Below are 19,527 nucleotides of genomic sequence, written 5' to 3'. Positions count from 1 at the left end.
GGGCAGTTACTTGAAAGTTGATACTTCCGTTAAGGGAGATTATCAACAGCAATGCAGATGAAGATTCCCATGGGAAGAGAAGTTGATCTGATGACCTCATTCAGTCGTCTGATTCAGTGTATTTAAATGGACCATGCATACTTTGAGACTCTGCCATGAAATAGCAAAACTCTGATATATATATGCACTGTTGGACTTGGATAAAATGTGTGTTAAAGTGACGAGAAGGGAAGTATAGTTATTTTTTAGGCAATACTGGATGAGTGAAAGGACAGCAATACGGGGTGAAAAGTGGCATCATTTGTATTTACGGAAAATGCAGTTTATTGTCAGCAGTTAATTGCCAATTGTCAGCAGGGTTAAAGCCAATGAACAGCGTTTGAATGAACAATGTCTGTGTAACCAGAACTGGGACAGGAAACCTCATAATGGCTCCCTCTTACATTGCAGTTACATGTTATGTCTTTTCAGTACAATAAGCTTGTGAGCTTTCTCCATTTCTCAGAGGAGAAAGCGGTGAAGCTAAGGGAGGCTCAGTGATCTGTCCACGATTCCTCCCTAAGCCTGAAACTGGACTCCAAGCACTATGATTCAAAACGTGCGCTCTTCCTGCCTTACTACCCCCCACACTCTGTAGGGATCTTTAGCTCAGGAAGCCTCATTCCAGGCAAATATGTTACGGTGGTAAAACATACCATTTTACAAATGATAGTGTTCTGTGTTGGTGACTCAGGCAGCTTAAAAGGGAGTCATTCTTTCCCAAGTCACCTTTTTTTTTGTTTGTTTTCCACCTTAAGCACAGAGGGAAGCTATTCATTTTGATCACAGTACCCAAGAAATAAATATCAGTGTGCTTCCATTACATTCATTCTGTGTATTTGTGTATATTAGAACAGGGATCACCAGCAGGGTAAAAATGATACCTATCATTTGACTAGACCCAAAAGTCTTAAGTTTTGGAAAGGATATTTAAAAATATTTAAAATATGGGTTATATTGCATATTAAGATTTAATTTGTTTATAAAAATCTTAGAGGACAATCAAACAGATTGCATTTTAATTAATTGAGGTTTTTCTTCTCTAAATAAAAGCTTAATGTTACCACAAGGTTCTTTTCTCAAATGAAATAGAAACCTGTGTGGGTACTATCCCACAGATGTCTTCAGATGAACACTGCATGTGGTTATATATATATGTGTGTGTGTAGGTAGGTGTCCCCCTGATTTATCTACCACCTTTCTTTGAAAATAACAGTAAAAACAAATACCATATGTGGGTGGAATTAAGTGTTGTTTCACAGCAGTACTTGAATTTGATTGTAGTCCTCACTCTTCTCTGTTGGTGGGGGCAAGAGAAATATGTGCTGAACCCTGGGAAGTAGAGAAGTGTAATGGGAGTGAGATGCTTAGCTTTCCCTGCACTGTTTCAGGTTGAAGAAGCCCTTCTCTCTATTCTCAACCTCCTCCTGCCTTTCCTAGCTTAGCACCCGTGTATTCTATGAGACGCACTTCCCCCTCTTTTTGGTACCTACCAGTGGTAGAAAAACTCTTGTGTAAGGCTTTAAGAGTCAACTTCAGCATTTTGTACCCCTTCCCACATTGCATGTCCTCAGCCATGCCCTGGATTGAGGCCATGTCCAATGGGAATGGAACTTCTTGTCCCCGCCAGGCCTCCGTACCAAAGTGAAATAAGATGGTATCTCAGTTTTTCAGCAGTTTGGCTAGCCTCAGCTCCCCAGAACATAGCCATGAAACCAGAAGTAGGGTGGAAAAAAGGCCTCAAACCTTCCCAAGCATATGTCTCAAAAATCATTAGTATTCTTTGTAACCATAAAGACAGAAGCCCTCAGGCACAGCCTGTTTATTGCAAGTTATGGACAATTCAGCTTGATTATGTAATACATGTATTAGCCCACTGGTGACTGGAGACAGCCCATCAGTACGGCCAGGAAGCTGAGAGTCCCCAAGCAGCTGGTGCGCCTCCAGTAGCAGGGAGAGGAAGATGGGGTGCGGGGCTGCTCGACGGGGCCCCGCCCTGTGGCCCCGAAGCCCCTGAGGTGATCTCGGGTGCCGCCTCCCATCACAGTAGTCACTGGTCTTCACGGCGAGTCTCAGTCCTCAACGAGGGATCTGTGTGCTTCCGAAGCAGAATTACTTGGTATATTTTACAGAGACACATTGGAGAAGGAAATGGCCACCCACTCCACTACTCTTGACTGGAGAATTCCATGGACAGAGGAGCCTGGAGGGCTACAATCCATGGGGGTTGCAAAGAGTTGGACACGACTCAGCGACTAAACCACCACCACAGATTTCTGTCCCAGATTTTTTTTGGAAAAGAATAATGCATGGTAGTAATGAATTAAGCTTCAGTTATCTAAAAAACATTTTTGCAAAAGTTCTCATTTGGTGATAACTCAGGATAAATGAAACGTTAGTAAATAATGAATAGTCTCCCTTTCTCATAAATCTATATACCCTCCACATCTTCCATTAAGTTCTTTTCCAAGAAAAGTGAAGATTTAATGTATTACCTAAATTCTCAATATAATGCTGTATGTGAGCAATGCTGTATTTGAGTTTTGGGTGTAAGCCAGAGACAATTCCTTGTCGAAGTAAATAGCCTTTTGCAGTTAGTAAATAGTTTTATATTTCTTCCTGATGTTCTCCCTTGTACTTGATTGTGAAAAGTTGTCATCGGACAGAGCATCTACCTTCCATACCCCTGGGCTCTACGAGCACAAAATCACAATCCAAAAATGAGAGAGACAAGCGGCTTCAGGAGTCAGTCCAGAGGTGTCAGAATCGACTGGCGGAACCGCGTCAACAGGTGAGCTGTCAGTAATCCTTTCCAAAAGCTACCCAGACTCTTGAGCTGTTGATTTCGTGAGTACGGATTGACTAAAGTGGTTTACCCAAGTAAATGTGTGGCCTCTTTTTTCTTCTTTCTTTGTCACCTCATTCTCATTTTGGATCTAAGGACTGTTTAGAGGTGATCACAGGTACTCCAGGGACCCAGAAAGGGAAAGGACTTCTTCAAATAATACTGTATTTTTATATGTGATAATCTAAGTCCATCTCCACAACAGTCTGTGAGAAATAGGGGAATATATTTCCATTCTAGGGTGTGTGTCCAGCCTTGTAGACGTCAGCCAGTATGTCAAAGGTCACAGAGTCAGGTTTGCAACCCAGATGTATATGACTACAAAGATTATGCTCTTTTTATCTCACTAGGCTTCTTCCCTGAGGGTAGATGTTTTGAGGTAAAAAGTTATTCTTTTAAAAAATATTAGCCTGTTAATACAGAAACGTAAAGTCTTATTTAATTGTTAAGAAAATTCAATAAATAAAACAGTATCCATAAATGTAGATAACCATGACAATTGCAAATGAAAGAAAAAGTGACATGCAGAATTACAGTTTTAATCTCTTAACTAATAACGTAATTGCATCCCTTTGTATAGATTTAGCACCCAAGTTCAGCTTTTTTTAACTGTGTTGCCTATCAAGCTCCTCAAATAGAAATTGAGGAGATCAGCAGCATATGTCCAAATGTGTTGACTCCTGTGTGGATGTCAGGAAATAAAATGCTCATTTGAGTAGAAAATTCCCTTCCTGAATTGGGAGTTAAGACACTCAGTATTACTACCTGTATTCCTGGGTTCATGGAAAATAAACTTTCTTTTCTACCCCAGCTTCATCTTCTTACCTCTCTCGTTTTGCTGGGGATCTGACATGCAGGTCAGCCTCCACCTGGGGTCACAGACAACAAACACTGACTGTCCCCTTTTAGCCTGAAGTCTCAGAGTTTCTTTAGGGAGGAGAGTGAAAGTCATTTGGAAACATATTCAGTCTTCAGTCCTCAAGTTGCTCAACTTTTTACATATCTTAAGAGTGTCTGCTTTTGGGTTTTATAACAGGTCAGACATAAAGATATCATCACCAGTTGTTACTTTAATAAGCAATTATGTGAAAAATCTTTTCAATGTTAAATATCTTTATTCATTTTACTTCTTATTTTGCTTACCACCCCTTGTATTTTTGTGAGGGCATTCAGCACATCTTGAACTGGTTTTATCTTTATTGCAGTCTCTGGATATTTTTTCCTATAGAGGTCAGCACTGACCCTTGGATAGTGAGTGTCAGTCATGAAGTCTTAATTACCTTTTTCTTTTTAGGATTGGATGTTTTATTCATCATCAAGGTAGAGATTTTGATGGAGGCTGATGGAATAACAGACTTGAGCCATCCATTCTACTTATTCCTCTTGGTAGTTGGTGTTTTTCATAAAAAATTTAGCCAGGTTTATAGATTCAGTCTGTTTCAGATATAAACAAAAAAGTTTATCAGTACCTAAATAGAAGCCTACTCCAAACACTTCAAAGGATGTGAAGACTCCTCACCATCTTCCCCTCGCCTGCTTTTGTGAAAACAGTCCTCACGTCTTTAACACGCTTCCAGGGTTCGGGGTCCTTAACTGACCCGGTTTTTGTGGTAATCAAGGAGAAGCTTGGTTAGGGTCCACCTAACCATGAGCAGCAGTTAATTTTTTTTCATCGGAGTCTAGTTGAACTGGAATATTGTGTTAGTTTCTACTGCACAGCAAAGTGAATCGATCGAGTGTACCCACGTGTCCGCTCTCTGTGAGATCTGTTTCCACATAGGACGTCACAGAGTGGTGAGCAGAGGTTCCTGGGCTATTCCGTAGATTCTCGTTGGTTGTCTCTTTTATGTGTAGTAGTGTGTATGCGTCAGTCCCAGTCGTCCAGTTTATCCTCCCTGCCCCGTATCCTCTAGTAACCGTAAGTTTATTTGCTATATCCATGGCTCTCCTTCTGGTTTGTCAATAACATTTACACCTTTTTTTTTTAGATTCCACGCATAAGCAAAATCATATATATTTGCCCTTTTCTGTCTGGCTTACTTCAGTCAGTATGACAATCTCTAGGCCCATCCATGTTGCTGGCAATGGCATTATTTCTTTATTTTTTATGGCTGAGTAATATTCCATTGTATGCATGTACCACATCTTCTTTTCCATCCCTCTGTTGCTGGCATAATTTTGAGGTGGTCATTAAACACCTCCTTGCCCTTGGATCTGCCCTGTGCTTGGCATGCGGGACTAGAGTAACTCTAATACCAGAGTGTAAGCCCCATGATTGCAAGGATAGTTTTGGTTTTGTTCACTGTCTCTGTTACCAGAAACACTGCCTGGCATGTAGTGGTTTTCAGCAGATAGTTGTTGAATCATGAAGTAAAACATGACCTTGGATAAATTCAGTCCCTTCGAGGACCAAGTCTGACAGCTACTTAAAGATTAACAACCTCTGTAAAACAATAGCTTGTATCTTAAAGTCTATTTAGGGTAAATGAAGGGAAAGAACAGGGCATTCTAGGTGAGAAGAACATTATGAACATAGACTTGGAGATGAGCACGGGCTTTTTCCTTCATGGAACCCGTCTTTTAAGTTACGTGCTAAGCTTACGTATTTTTAAAAATAAACTCAGCATTTCTGTGACATACTTGTCTTTTAAAAACTGTGTAAGTCATTATAAGATACGGTAATTACTGAATAGAGGACCTCTGAAAGGTGAGCTCAGTTCCCCTTTCACAAAAATTAGTTATGAAAGTATTCAAAGGCTAATTTGGTGATAGCTGCCTGATGCCAGAAAAAAAGACTCAAAACCATCCGATATTCAGTGAGAATTTACTGTGTTCCTGACTGCTTTTTAGAAGAAGTGCTGTTAGACCATGACATAGGAAGGGTGGAAAAATCAGAAAAACAGGGCCTTGGTGCCATTCAGGTTCCGCACACACGATTCAGGTGTGGGATAGACTCCACTGGAAGATCAACTAATGGCTAGTGTATTACCATCATTCCACCGTATCTGTCAGCAGTGCCCATTCTCTCAATATCAGGAAATAATGAGTTACATGCCATGAAATTATGGCTTGCCCGCCTCCTGTTCTCTCTTCCGCTTCTGAACACCAAGGTTCATGTACTCATTGATTAAATCTGGGGAGCAGACATAAAAGTGGCCCAAATCTGCATGCCTCATCTCTTACTCTCTTGCCTTTCCATTTCAATGGCAGAAGGCCTCCTGATCTGGAAAACTAGGAGTTGACTTGGTAAATCAGAAGCCTTTCAGGATCTTAGATTCTGTGGTTCTTGGTTTTGTGTCACTGACAGCCAGGGAGGATGGAACAACGGTAGGAAGGGTGGTATGATGGTCCTAGTATCAGAAATCAGCAGCCGCGGTGTCTTCTCCACCCGTTATACATACTGCTGGTATGCAGAGCGACAAAGTCCAGATTCTAGGTGCCCCACTGCAGGATGCCCTAGTGAGAGAGAATTCACAGTGGGTCAGAAAACTGCTGGTAGAAGAGGTACCTCAGTGGTTAGATCTTGTCCTCTAGGAGAAAATTAAACACGTTGGTTCAAAGCTACTATCATTTCACAGGTGGTATCGTATTTAATCCTCACATTACAGGTATAACAATTACAACATCAGAAGGAGAGTGCATTTCAGAGCAGTTCAGTAAGTTGAATCACTCATACATCTTTAAATGGTGAAGTTACCTTTGGTTTCCTTTTTGCCTAGATCCAACACAGTCTGCTCACAATCTCATACGATAAATACAGTCAAAAAGGATATGAAAACATTTACACAGGCAACAAGCTGATGTAATGCAAATCATATTTGTTAAGAGAAATGTATAAGTTCATAAACCTAGTAGGAGGGCTCAAATCCAAGATGTAATTGATGTGTTGTGTCAGCAAGCCAAGAGCCACTTTATAAATTGTGCTTCCGAAGCAGCCCATTCTGCTCCTTCTCCTCTCTGAATAGATGAATGAGTGTTCCTCACTGTGCATTTCCCCTCATTCCTCATCACCTGCTGTTTCCTATACCGAGTGACAAGTGACACCTGCTGGCCAAGTAATGAAGCATTTTCATTTTCATCGTCACTCTTGATTGTTCAGCTACTAACTGTCCCATCAGCTGGATAATTGTCGTTCTGTTTTTCAGTAAACCTAGACAAGAATTTTAAAACCATAAGACAGAGTTACAGAATCAAGTCCTCTGCATTTGAGGACTTGGCAGTACTCAATTTTGCCCTTTTCGTCACAATTTACAGTCTTTTCTGCTTTCTGTTGTTCAGCAGGACACCTGTGTCGTAATCACACACAGGGAGGATTGTTTTAGGTCCATTTCATTCAGGGATTTTTGGTACCACTTTAAATCCACTTAATGCCTTCAAATCATTATAAGGCAAATGATAACTTGCTTCCTTGAATGAAGCCTACTCTGTGTTTACGCATTTGTACCATTGGGATGATTCCCTGGAGAAGGGAGTGGCAACCCACGCCACTGGAGGATCCGTTAACGATCCACTGCCTGGAGAATTCCGTGGCCAGAGGAGCCTGTGAGTACAGTCCCTAGGGTCGCACATAGGCGGGCGTGACTGGCTGACCCATACTTCCACTTTTTTCAAAGTCAGTGGGTAGTATAGTGTATTTATATAATCAGTTCATTTGTGCAGACGTGCTGTGTTGCTTTATCCTCTGGGTCCTTCTGGGTTAACCTTCTCCGATTAATGTTAATTTCCCATCTGGAGTCGCAGTCCAGGCTGTCTCTGATCTGACACTAGTCCTTTGGCGTAAGTTTCTTCTCTTCTGCAGGAAGAGCACCCGAGCTCCCCCAGGTTCCTCTGAGCTCCCCCAGGCTCCCCAGGTTCCTCTGTGTTCTCTGCTTCCATGATGCTGAGTGCGTTGTCTGCGTGCCTTTGTTCCTGCCCTTCCCTAGTCCTTCAAGGTCCAAAACTCACGGCACTGCTGTCTGAGGTCCTCTCATTTCCCTGCTTGTAAAAATATCTCCTCCTTCCACTTCCTCTTACCCTTCATGTGTGTCTTTCTTCAGGGCATATTTCACTTTTTAAGACTCTGTTTATCTATTTGAGTAGGCCGTGTCTTATTTGTGGCATGTGGATTTCTCTCTAATTGTGGTTCTCTGGCTTAGTTGCCCCTCATCACGTGGGATCTTAGTTCCCCGACCAGGGATCACACCTGCATCCCCTTCCTTGGAGGATAGATTCTTAACCCCTGGACCACCAGGGAGGTCCCCGCATTTCACTTTCTACCTGGTGTTATAGTTAGTCATGTATCTGATCTGTCTCCTATGTTTGACTGTAAGATTTTTGGATTAAGGGAACGTTTTTATTCATCTTTGTGTTCCTAATAACACTTAGACCTGGACCTTTTACATAGTAGATGTTCACCAAATGAGTGAAGGGTTGAAGGAACAATTTGGTTTATGCAGAATTCCTCACAATTAGATACAAAGATAACTATTTTTCATTAGATTGGTTGAAGCTATGTAGGTTAGACTTAAAACTGTCTGCACCTATTCTTGGACACCATAATGTTCTCACACTTGGTCAAAATGAAGTGTTGCATTTGAGTGGGAGTATAGAGACTATATTTGGATTTCATTTGTCACATTCATAGTCTTTGCATCACAGGAAGAGCCTTTGTAAAATTCCATGCCTGTTGAGAAAACTCGGTAGCATTCTGTTCTTTTGTGGTGCTTGCATGGACACAAAAACTGAGGCCGTGTGGTCTGACAGTTCCCACAGTACGTGTACATTTTAGCAGTAAATGGAAGGCAGAGAAGGCTCGCTGAACTTCCAGCTGTGTTTTTCAAAATGAAATGGCATATCTGATCACAACTTTATAATGAAGAATGTGAACACATTTTCCCATTTAGAATGTAATCTTTTTAACGTGTCATTCTTGTGTAGGATGCTGAGATTTCTAATCTGTATCCTATAAGAGCTAGATGCCTTAGAAAATCTTTTTGTTTATCAAGCTTTTCAGTCTCCTTACATAAACTTCCATGATCTAAAATTTATGACACCTAAGCTGTTGTGACACTCTGTCTAACAAGAGGCTGACGCTGCTCACTGTAATCGAAATGTTTTACTTTATTACTCTTGTGACAAAGGTCTGATTTCTCCGTGGTGATGCCTGTCATTCCAAAAGGGATAATGCGTGGTACAGTCACATCTGTGGGCCCTGTGTTCACACTAGAGCAAATGAGTTACTGTTGCTCATGAGGAACTGGTGTGAAAGTTCCTTGAGGGCAGGTATCATGAGTCCACTTTCTCAGGCATCTCCCATCATTGCATCTGGCTCAGTATTGGGCAAAGCAGATGTCCAACAGTAGCTGTTCAACTCCTTAGCTTGATTTGCTTGTCCACGTTCTTTTCTTTTCTCTTGAATTTTAATTGACATACAGTGTTATAGTAGTTTCAAGTGTATACCATAATAATTCAATATTTTTTTTGATTCAATATTTTTATATGTTACAAAATGATCACCACGATGTTTAGCTACTGTCTGCCACCATATAGAGTTATTAGAATATTACTGACGACATCTCTTAGGCTGTACATTGCACCTCTTGACTTATTTATTTTATAATTGGAAGTTTGTGCCTCCTAATCCCTTTCATCTATTTTGCCCATTTCCTCGCCATTTTATCCTCTGACAGCCACTAACTTATATCTGTGAGTCTGTTTCTTAATTGCTTTGTTTTTTTTTTCTCTTAAATTCCACATGTAAGTGAGATCATGTGATACTTGTCTTTCTCTGTCTGACTTATTTCACTTGCTTTATACCCTGTAGGCCCATCCATGTTGTCACAGATGGCAGGAGTTGATTCTTTTTTATGGAAGAGTCGTTTATAAGCTGAGTGACCTCAGGTCTGTTTGATGTCACTGGTCCTTGATCCTAGCCCATCCCTCCCCCTTCAGCCCAGTAAAAATGGGATTAAGCTAGATATTTGTGAAGACCCATTCAATTTTAGCTGCTTGCAATGCAGGAGACCTGGGTTCGATCCCTGGGTCAGGAAGATCCTCTGGAGGAGGGCATGGCAACCCACTCCAGTATTCTTGCCTGGAGAATCCCATGGACAGAGGAGCCTGGTGGGCTACAGTCCATGGGGTCGCAAAGAGTCGGACACAACTGAGCAACTGATACTTTACTTTTTACTTTCACCTTTGTCCAATTTTAGAGCCTTTGAGTATTAGTTGCCCATCTTCATTTACAGGGTGTTAAGTTTGAAATGCCTATATATATTCGTTTTATTCTGAATACAAACATGAGCTTTCTGGAGCAGAGCAGATCTATTGTTTAATTATAGCAATAATCACTCTGATTCCTTTTTGCCCTGATTTGTGTCCCTGGGGCAGTGGATGAGATGAGGCAGATCATATGTTATCCTACATATGCTGGGGTTTGTACCTTCAGCGAGAAAGTTGAAAAAAAAAATGAATCTGGTTATTTGTATAGGAGAGGGACAGCCTCCTCCCTAACTCCACCTTATTGCCTGTCAGACACACACACACCTCTTTGCGCTTTGAGAAGGATCCTGGATTCTTACTGTTACCCTTTGGAATATAAATAAATCTCTCAGGGGAAAGATAAGATTAGCTTCTTTAGCTATGCTTCTGTATCCTCAGATCTCATTCATTCCTTAACATGTAAATACATACCTCTAGGGGGATAAATCTCTTCAGATACTCTCTCACTAATAATCAGTCATAAATTCTAAAATTTGTTCTTCTAGGCTAGGTCTCAAGTTTTGGTAAAATTTGATCAGAAAGCCTTCATGGTACAGAAACATAAAAGTATTGTCTCTACAGTCCCACTAAGCATGAATTTAAAATTAAAAGGTAGAATCCTCTGCCTTCCAGGGCCGTGAGTCTATGATGATCAAGTCATTTGTGTAAGAATTTCACATGTTTGTAAAAATTCAGATTCCTGAGATCTACAGCAGACTGACTCAAAAAGAGTCTCTGGGACAGAAGCCTTGGAATCTGCTTTTCTGTCCAGCTCTCCACATGATTCTTATGCAACACAGCCTTTTTCTCCTTTATTCCTGGCTTAAGGATCCTTTGGTTTTCCTGCTGGCAGAGATACTTCATGTTCTGCAGCTTTTGCTATTGAATCTGTGGTTTTCAGGACTTTCCAAACATGGAAAGAAATATAACAGTCTTGCTGGGAGAGTTTATGACTATCATGTAAAAATAAATACCAATATTAGCAAGCTTTCTAAGGTGATGATGAGTCTCTGAAATCTGAAGAGCTGATGATAGTGATAAAGACATTACCACTAGTAAACAACTGTTCATTAAGTAACTGAGACAGAATTTGAAATGGATTAACTATGTTACCTAGATTTCTGTTTTACAAAAAATGCAAAGATGTGCCACCACTAGTGGTATTTTTCTATTCAAAATGTAGTTGAGACATTTTTGCTGTGTTTCTCTGTGATGTCTGAAGTTCTTTTGTTGAAACACAAGTCTGAAATGAATATAAAAAGAGGAAAATGAATGGAATTAAAAAATTTTATTACAACTTCAGTGATGTGATTAGTTGTTCAGGTCAAAAACTCACTGTAATATAACTTTTTATCAAAAAGTAATTATCTTTGAGCTAGCACCAAAAATGATACAAACCCAAATGATGTAAGTGCATCATACATTGTTACTAGGCTACACTCAATCCATTTCTCTATATCAGGAATAAGACACTGACATTTAATATAAAGCATCTCAAATATGTGATAACATCTGACAGGTAATGAAGTAGTAGTCACATTATGAGTGCAGAATAGAACTGTGGCGGTGTTTCAACAGAGAAAGAAATGAGCAATAGTCTCTGGGAACATCTGTTTATCCTGTTAATCACCAGCATTTTATTGAGCACCTATAAGTGTTAAACACTGTGTTGGGTACTACAGATAAAAAATGACTTTCAGAGAGAGATGCGAGTGTTACCATGACGATGAGACAATGTGATACATACCACGATATCTGCTATAAACATGGCTGTATAGATGTAGCATCTTCCTGTTCTTTTCCTGAGAGTCTTGTAAGAGCAACAGGGAAACAGAACAAAAATGCAAACTCCAGTTTCAGTCGAGCTAGGAAATACATACCAGCATACCCCAGGGCTGCCCAAGGCAGTCAAGATAATGCAAGAATCCCACAGGAGGAAAAGGAGAGAAATGGAAGAAAGAGCCCAGCAATAGCACTTCTAAAGAATCAACACAAATACACTTACTAAAGAAGGGTTCATCTGGAGATGGAAAATCTATAGCCTTTATCTGCAATAGCTGGGAGGTAACAGGAACCTTACTGGACCTGCTTTGGTTCACAGAAGTGGATTGCACATGAAAGTACTCAAAAAGCCATGTTTGCAGAAGATGAGGAAAGGAATTTCTTGGGTAGAGATGAGAAAAGATATTTTGCTTATGGAAAAAAAAAAGAGAAAAACTCGCATAGACTCTTATCCTCCACCTACCCTTCCTATAAAAAATTCTGGCAGATAGATAGTCCGGGAAAACCAAACTCTTATAATGATGTGTTTAAGATACTATGAGAGCAGCTAACTGTCTACAAACAAGAAAAGAATATCCCGGTAAGATATGAATATAACACCGTACAAATATGGACGTCAGTTACTAGGGACACAGGTAAGGGCCGTGTACCCTCAACAGTCCCTTGAGGCTCAGACCCAGGGCTCTGACCTGTGCAGGGCTGTTGCTAAAGGTCAAGGTTTGTTCCAGATGCTGGAGAAAAATGTGGAGAAAAAGGGTCTCCAGAGAGGGGAGATGAGGGCTGTGGAGACAACCTCTGATACCACGGCACCCTTGTATTGCTCGTAAGATGTTTTGCTTGTAATTGCTTGTGATGCTTCACTGGATTATCTTGTACTGTTCAGCCACTGCCAGTCATACACCGTTACTGTATGTCTAAACCGGAAGGGACTCCTCAACCATTGGCAAGAGTGTGTGAGCTTGGCACTTCCTTTAAAAAATGAAGAACATTGAATTATTATATGCCAATTAAAAGTTGTTTTTACTTACATTTGTCTAATGATTTTTTTCCATAATAGCCTCTGTTTATACCAGTGAATAGGGTCTCTGAGTTCACTAGCCCCTGCCAAACTTCAACATCTAAGGTGAGTAATTAAAGTGGGATTGAGTCATTTGTGACAGTTCCCATATGAATGATAAGACTTACCAAGGGCCAAATGTCATCATGGTTTAATATGTTCAGAAAGTGAAGCACTCATACATATTTTTTCACCATCATCATTTTTTATTATAACAATACATGTTTATTAGGAAAAACTCAGAAAATAAAGTATAAATAAGAAAATTTAAACCACCCATTGTCTTACTGTGTGGAGATGGTGACCGTTTTAGATATCTTAATGTATTTATAGTTATATCTTTCCAATATATTATTTATAATATATATGCTATATAAAATTATGCATATAAAATCAGAGAGAGAGAGAGTGCATGTGAGTCTGTGGGCGTATATTTACCTAGAAATATGTGTAAATCCTACATTGTCTCTTATGTTTGCTAAATGTCATATTACATTTTATTCCTCAAATGTCTGTTATTATCTAAAATTAAAAATTTTTGAACCTTCAGAGTTATATCAATCACACACAAAAAAATTATGGAAAACTCTTTACAACTTGGTTATTCAGATTTCTTAACAAGCAAATGGGGAGATTGTAAACCTCAACCAAATCTTAAGTTAATAGACAGCTGACCTACATGCACCAGGGACCCAAAAGCAAGAAAATCTCTGCTCAGGAGTAAGTCAGGAAGCAGAGTGTATTACCAGCTTGGAGTCTTTTGCATCTTCAAGATTAGACTTCTTGACTCAGCCCAGCTCTGCTGAATCAAATTCTGAATCAGCCATTATAGCAGTATACCTCTGCCGAAGTTTATTTTCTAAGCTTCTGATTTTTAAAACTGTTGTTAGTCGTAAATATCACCTAGTGTCATAAGATTATAAGCGAATGGTAATTAATTATAAATAAGCCAGCTACCCAAAATTAAAAGCGTGTTCTTTGTTATTTAAGGGAAATAAGAAAATTCAGAGAACCAGACCTCCCGGCGATGGCTTGAAGCATGAGGCTCCTTCATCCTTCGAGCTTCTGGTCGACCACAGCGGCTGGAAAAGAAACACAGAGGGGTCGGACTCCGACGTAGAGTGTATTTCAGAGACTAAAATTATGAAAAAGTCCAGTCAGAAGAACGTGAAACCTCAACAGGAGAGGTATCCAGCAGTTCCACTGGAAAGTGTCAAACTAGCTAGCAGAGACCAGGTGATTTTTTTTTGTTGTTACTTTTTCACAAAAATGTATAGTAATTCACTTTTCCAGAAATAGCATTTTTTAAAGGTTTTGCTTCATTTCACACATTTAAAGCACTCTAATTATAGCATACACATTGTAATCTGAGTTCCCTGGACAAAGTCCCAATTTCTATTTTTTCCCTGCATTGTCTCTTTTGGAGGAAAAGTCAGATTGCTAATGTCAGCACTGAGGGGCTCCTAAAAAACACCTCTGTGGGATAAAGATTTTAATCTGTATTTAAGAGGGAAATATCCACATAGGATAAACCTGTAATCTTCAGAATTTTGCTTTCAATGCTTTATAGCAAAAATGCTTGGTCAAATTTTACATAGGTAGTTATCCCTGTAGTCCAAGTTCTGGAAAAATAACATGTGATGTTGATAACGTAACTAAGTGCTGAGCTTGATTATAATGAATGTGCACCCTAGGATTTCCATTTATCTAAATGGGTTTATTTTTTTTAAAAAAAAATTACACTTTCATTCTTACAGTGTTAATGCTTATTTAATTCCTCTTTGAGTATCTGCCCTTAGCGTCAGTGTATAATAATAACAACACTTAAAACTGAGTGGGCATTTACCCTGTGCCCGATTCAGTATTCAGTGACCACAGCGATTATCTCACTGGCTTCCCTGGTGGCTCAGATGGTAAAGAATCTGCCTGTCACATGGGGAACCCAGGTTCGATCCCTGGGTTGGGAAGATCCCCTGGAGAAGGGAAAGGCTACACACTCCAGTATTCTTGCCTGGAGAATCCCTATGGACAGAGAAGCCTAGCAGGCTCCAGTCCATGGGGTCCCAAAGGGCTACAGTCCACGGGGTTGCAAAGAGCTGGACACCACTGAGCAGCTGACACGTTCCCTTCACTTCACTTCGTTATCTTACTACCTTTAAAAAATCTTTTATAAGCCAAAATTTATGCTTAGTTTATCTGCTGTGTTGATAAAACTTGATTACTAATGTCTTTTTACTGTTTCTAAAAATTAACTTTACTCTGAAAAGGTGACTATGGGCCACATGGAAAATATTCAAATGAGTTGCCATCATCTCTGAAAGCAAGGAACTAACTCCATTGGCAAATATCCACTGAGCTTCTGCCTTGTGTAAGATATTATATTAAGCATGGTAGAAGACAAGATTTCAGGCATGGTTCTTTAAAAAAGAATTATTCTGAATAACAGTTACATTACAGAAATATCTCACACATTCCTTTGTAATATCTTTGGAAAATGGTATGTGGATTCTTGAAAATCTTTAGTGATATAGGCTCGTTACCTCCTTACGTAGCCTTTTCTTACTTCATTTTTGGGTAGCTCATTCTCTTAGATTATTTGAAATACAGTTCCCTATAATTTTGAAGTTTTGGCCCTAAGTCTCTTCTTGAGACCAAACTGAATCTTTCTACCTTCTTCAGAATTTTAGTTTGAATTATGCATCATATTTGAGTGTAAAAATTCATCTATTCAGCAGATACTCAACTTTTGCATGCTTATAATATAAAAAGCAGTTGTTATCACTTTATAATTATATCTCCTTTAACTCCTGATTTCTGTTCATTAACTGTGGAATTTCAAGATTTTGGATTTGTAGACTTATTTTATGGGTAGGTTGCATGCTCCAAAGACAACATACAAGTGATCACAAAGTTGTGTTAGAATAGCACATTTTAGAACTTAAACATGGAGATTCACATATGTATATGTGAATATATATATATGTATATATGTGTAAAATCATCAGTTATGTGCCTTTCAGTATGTTAGCCAGCTACAGGGGATTCAGCTGTGAGCAAAACCACCTATGGTCCCAAGTCCCCACTGAACTTATAGTCTAGTGATAGAGACAGACAGTCCAATGATTATACAGATAAATGTGAACTGACACTGAGGCAGTTTTTATGACATAGTAGTGTGAGTCCTTGTAATAGGAGAGTTGGCCCTGGGAGGACAGGGAACTCTTCCTTGAAACAGTGATGACATAACTTTTAGGATTGAATTCCAATTAAGTGACTAAATGGAGAGGAAGATCATTTCCAATCAGTGCAAACGTTATTTGCTAATGAGGGAACATGGAATAAAAAGTTCCTTAAGAAGACAGCTCCCTGGAGAAGGGAATGGCACCCCACTCCAGTATTCTTGCCTGGAGAATTCCATGGACAGAGGGGCCTGGCGGGCTGCAGACCATGGGGTTGCAAAGAGTGGGACATGACTGAGCGACTGACACGGGGGAGACAGCTGAGCTGTGGGGGGCAGCGAGGGAAACGGGGCTGTGGTGTGAGATGGGCAGGGAGGGATCAGACCGTGCAAGCGGATGCTTTGATAAGGGATTTTGTATTTATCCTGAAAGCAGCAGAAAAACACGGAAGGAGTTTAAGCAGGGAAGTGGTATGATCAAAATTTCCTTTAGAAAAGGTTGCTTTGGGTTAGTATGAAAAATGGATTCTCAGCAAATTCATTCTCAGAATGAATGTGGGCAGAGCAGTTAAAAGGCTATTGCAGTGGCCTTGGGGGGAAATAATGGTGGTGTGGGTGAGGTCATCATGTGGCGGGGAGAGAAGTGGATGTGTTTATTCCCATGTATTTGGCTTGAGGAGAGCACACTGACCCATTTGCTGAGATATTGGGTGTAGACGATCAGAGAGGCTGAATTCTGTTGAGCGGTCAACTCAACCAGGCCAAAGGGCAAAAAAGTCCACTAACTTCATGACTTAGGGGTAATAGGAATGATCACAGGAAGAATTTCATTGTTATTGAATAGGAGAGAAGAGAAACCAGGTTACAATGGATTGATTAGCAAGTGGAAGGGGAAGAAATGAAGACATATTGTATGTCAACTCTTGGGAAGAAGTTTTAGGTTATTTGAGATTTTTCTTGTTTTTGGGGTAAGCTTGTATCACTATAAACTTCCCTCCTAGAACTGCATATTCTGTTTTGGAAAAATTTGTTTTTGTTTTCATTTATTTTTAGGTATTTTTAATCTCTTCAGTGATCCACTAGTTGTTTAGTAGTGTATTGTTTAGCCTCCATGTGGTTTTTTTTTTTTTTTTTTGGCAGTAGTTTCTTTGTAATTGATAAATTGAACTCAAAAGGGATTAAAGACCTAAATGTAAGACTGGATACTATACAACTCCTAGAGGAAAACATAGGCGGAACACTCTTTGACATAAATCGCAGCAAGATTTTTTTTTTTTTGATCTGTCCCCTAGAGTAATGGAAAACAAAAGAAAAACAAACAAATGAAACCTAATTAAACTTAAAAGCTTTTGCAAAGCAAAGGGAGCCACAAACCAAATGAAAAAACAACTTACCGAATGGGATAAAATGTTTGCAAATGATGTAACCACAAGGGATTAAGCTCCAAAATAGACAAACAACTTAATACAGCTATATATATATAGAACTGTGTGTGTGTGTGTGTGTGTGTGTGTGTGTGTATATATATATATATATATATATATATAAAACTGCCTAGGCAAAAAATGGGCAGAAGATCTAAATATGCATTTCTCCAAAGAAGACATACAGAAGGCCAACAAGGCTCATGAGAGGATGCTCAGCATCACTAATCATCAGGGAAATACAGATCAGAACCTTTGAGATACCACCTTACATCTGTCAGAATGGCTGTCATTAAAAAGAACACAAATAAATGTTGGGGAGAAAAGAGGATCCTCATGCACTATTGGTGGGAATGTAAATTGGTGCAGTCACTGTGGCAAACAGTATGGTTTCTCAAACAATGGTGTTTTAATAGGATAGAGATTGATATTGGTTTGCAAGGTTAGCACCACGGACTATTCTAAAAGACTTGGACTTCTAGATCAAAGTCTGCTTTAAAATTTAGATATGTCTAAGAAGTCTTAATGATTGCAGGGTAACCAGTGAAATTTTACATCTAGTACCAAACATTGACAACTTCAGGTTAATCCTGAGAGCTATCAGGTTAACCCTGAGAACTATCAAACTGTGGACCAAAGGTCATAACATCTACTCCAGTATATTAGGTTTCCTCGGTCGTGCCTCCTGGGCTATGCTCATAGCAGGAACTCGCCAGCTTTGTCCAAACGCAATAGTATCAACTTTTGTACAGAAATTTTTCTTGGTATTTTCTAAATGGTATGTGTTTAGATTATATTAAAATGAAATTGATTGCAGACACTGAAAAAACAAAAGAAGTACCCCATGACCCAGCAGTCCCACTCCTGGGTATATATTCTAAAAAACCCAACTCTAGTTTAAAAAGATACAAGCGCCCCAGTGTTCATAGCAGTTCCTAGCAGCATTATTTATGATTGCCAAGGTGTGGAAGCAACCTTAGTGTCCGCCAGCAGATGAATGGCTAAAGAGGTGGCATGTATGTACAATGGAGTATTGCTCAGCCATAAAAAGAGTGAAAATTTGCCATCTGCAGCAAACACTATATGATATCACATATATGGAATCAAAAAATACAACAAACTAGTGACTATAAGGATAAAGAAGCAGTTACATGGATATAAAGAACAAGCTAGTCATTGTCAGTGAGGAAAGGGAAGGGGGCAATGTAAGTGTAGGGAACTAAGAGATACAAGCTATTATATATAAAATAAGCTACAAGGATATATTGTACAACATTGGGAATATAGCCAATATTTTATAAAATGTACGTTGAAACTGTCAAAAAAATTTTTAAATGACTGCAGATATCTCACATACTAGGCATATTCAATATCTACTGATTAAGGATGACATAGTAAAAGAAAGCCATCATAGATACTTTTAAATGAATATATATCTTATTCTTCCCAGCAACATCTACATAAATTCTAAGAACAATGTCTAGATATATATATATATATATATCTCCATATGAAACATTATATATTCAGTATATAGACAGTAATTCGTGCAGACTCTTTGCAAAATACTACAAGCCCTTTGTTTCCCTGTTGAGTGCCATAATCTGTACCACTCATTTCACACTTAACTTGCATTATGATGTTTTTTTGTTGAATTTCCTCTGTTTATCCTACAGAAGCCAGCACTTAATAGAGGCTGAAGGAAGGAAAGAGTGACAGTGGCTTAATGTGTGCCATTGATTGCTACTAATCCTTGTATATTTTTTGTTAATACCTTGCTACAGGCCTCTTGGGAAATGAAGAGAAAGAGGAGTCAAAGCCTTACGTGGGAATGTAAGACTTCAGTTGAAGTTGAAACCAGCAGCAGCAATTCGGATATAATCCAGGTGAGACAAACTTTGCTGACGAAATAATACCTTGAAATTTATTCACATTTGTAAAGATTAAAGGAACCGAAGAGGTA

At 39.3% G+C, this 19,527-nt stretch overlaps 1 protein-coding gene across 3 annotated transcripts in view; it reads left to right on the top strand.

Annotated features, from left to right (window-relative positions):
* MORC1 (MORC family CW-type zinc finger 1) overlaps nt 1-19,527 on the top strand; it is a 150,849-nt gene that overhangs the window by 88,660 nt on the left and 42,662 nt on the right. For all 3 annotated transcript variants that reach the window (XM_043448908.1, XM_043448907.1, XM_043448906.1), the window contains exons 17-20: nt 2,692-2,830; nt 12,963-13,028; nt 13,953-14,198; nt 19,349-19,450. In XM_043448908.1, the coding sequence (XP_043304843.1) occupies nt 2,692-2,830; nt 12,963-13,028; nt 13,953-14,198; nt 19,349-19,450 (553 nt within the window). The remainder of the gene's footprint in view (nt 1-2,691; nt 2,831-12,962; nt 13,029-13,952; nt 14,199-19,348; nt 19,451-19,527) is intronic.

The sequence above is a fragment of the Cervus canadensis genome, chromosome 27 (assembly GCF_019320065.1).
Source record: "Cervus canadensis isolate Bull #8, Minnesota chromosome 27, ASM1932006v1, whole genome shotgun sequence".
In the NCBI taxonomy this organism is placed as follows: Eukaryota; Metazoa; Chordata; class Mammalia; order Artiodactyla; family Cervidae; genus Cervus; species Cervus canadensis.
This window is presented reverse-complemented; position numbering and strand designations above follow the sequence as displayed.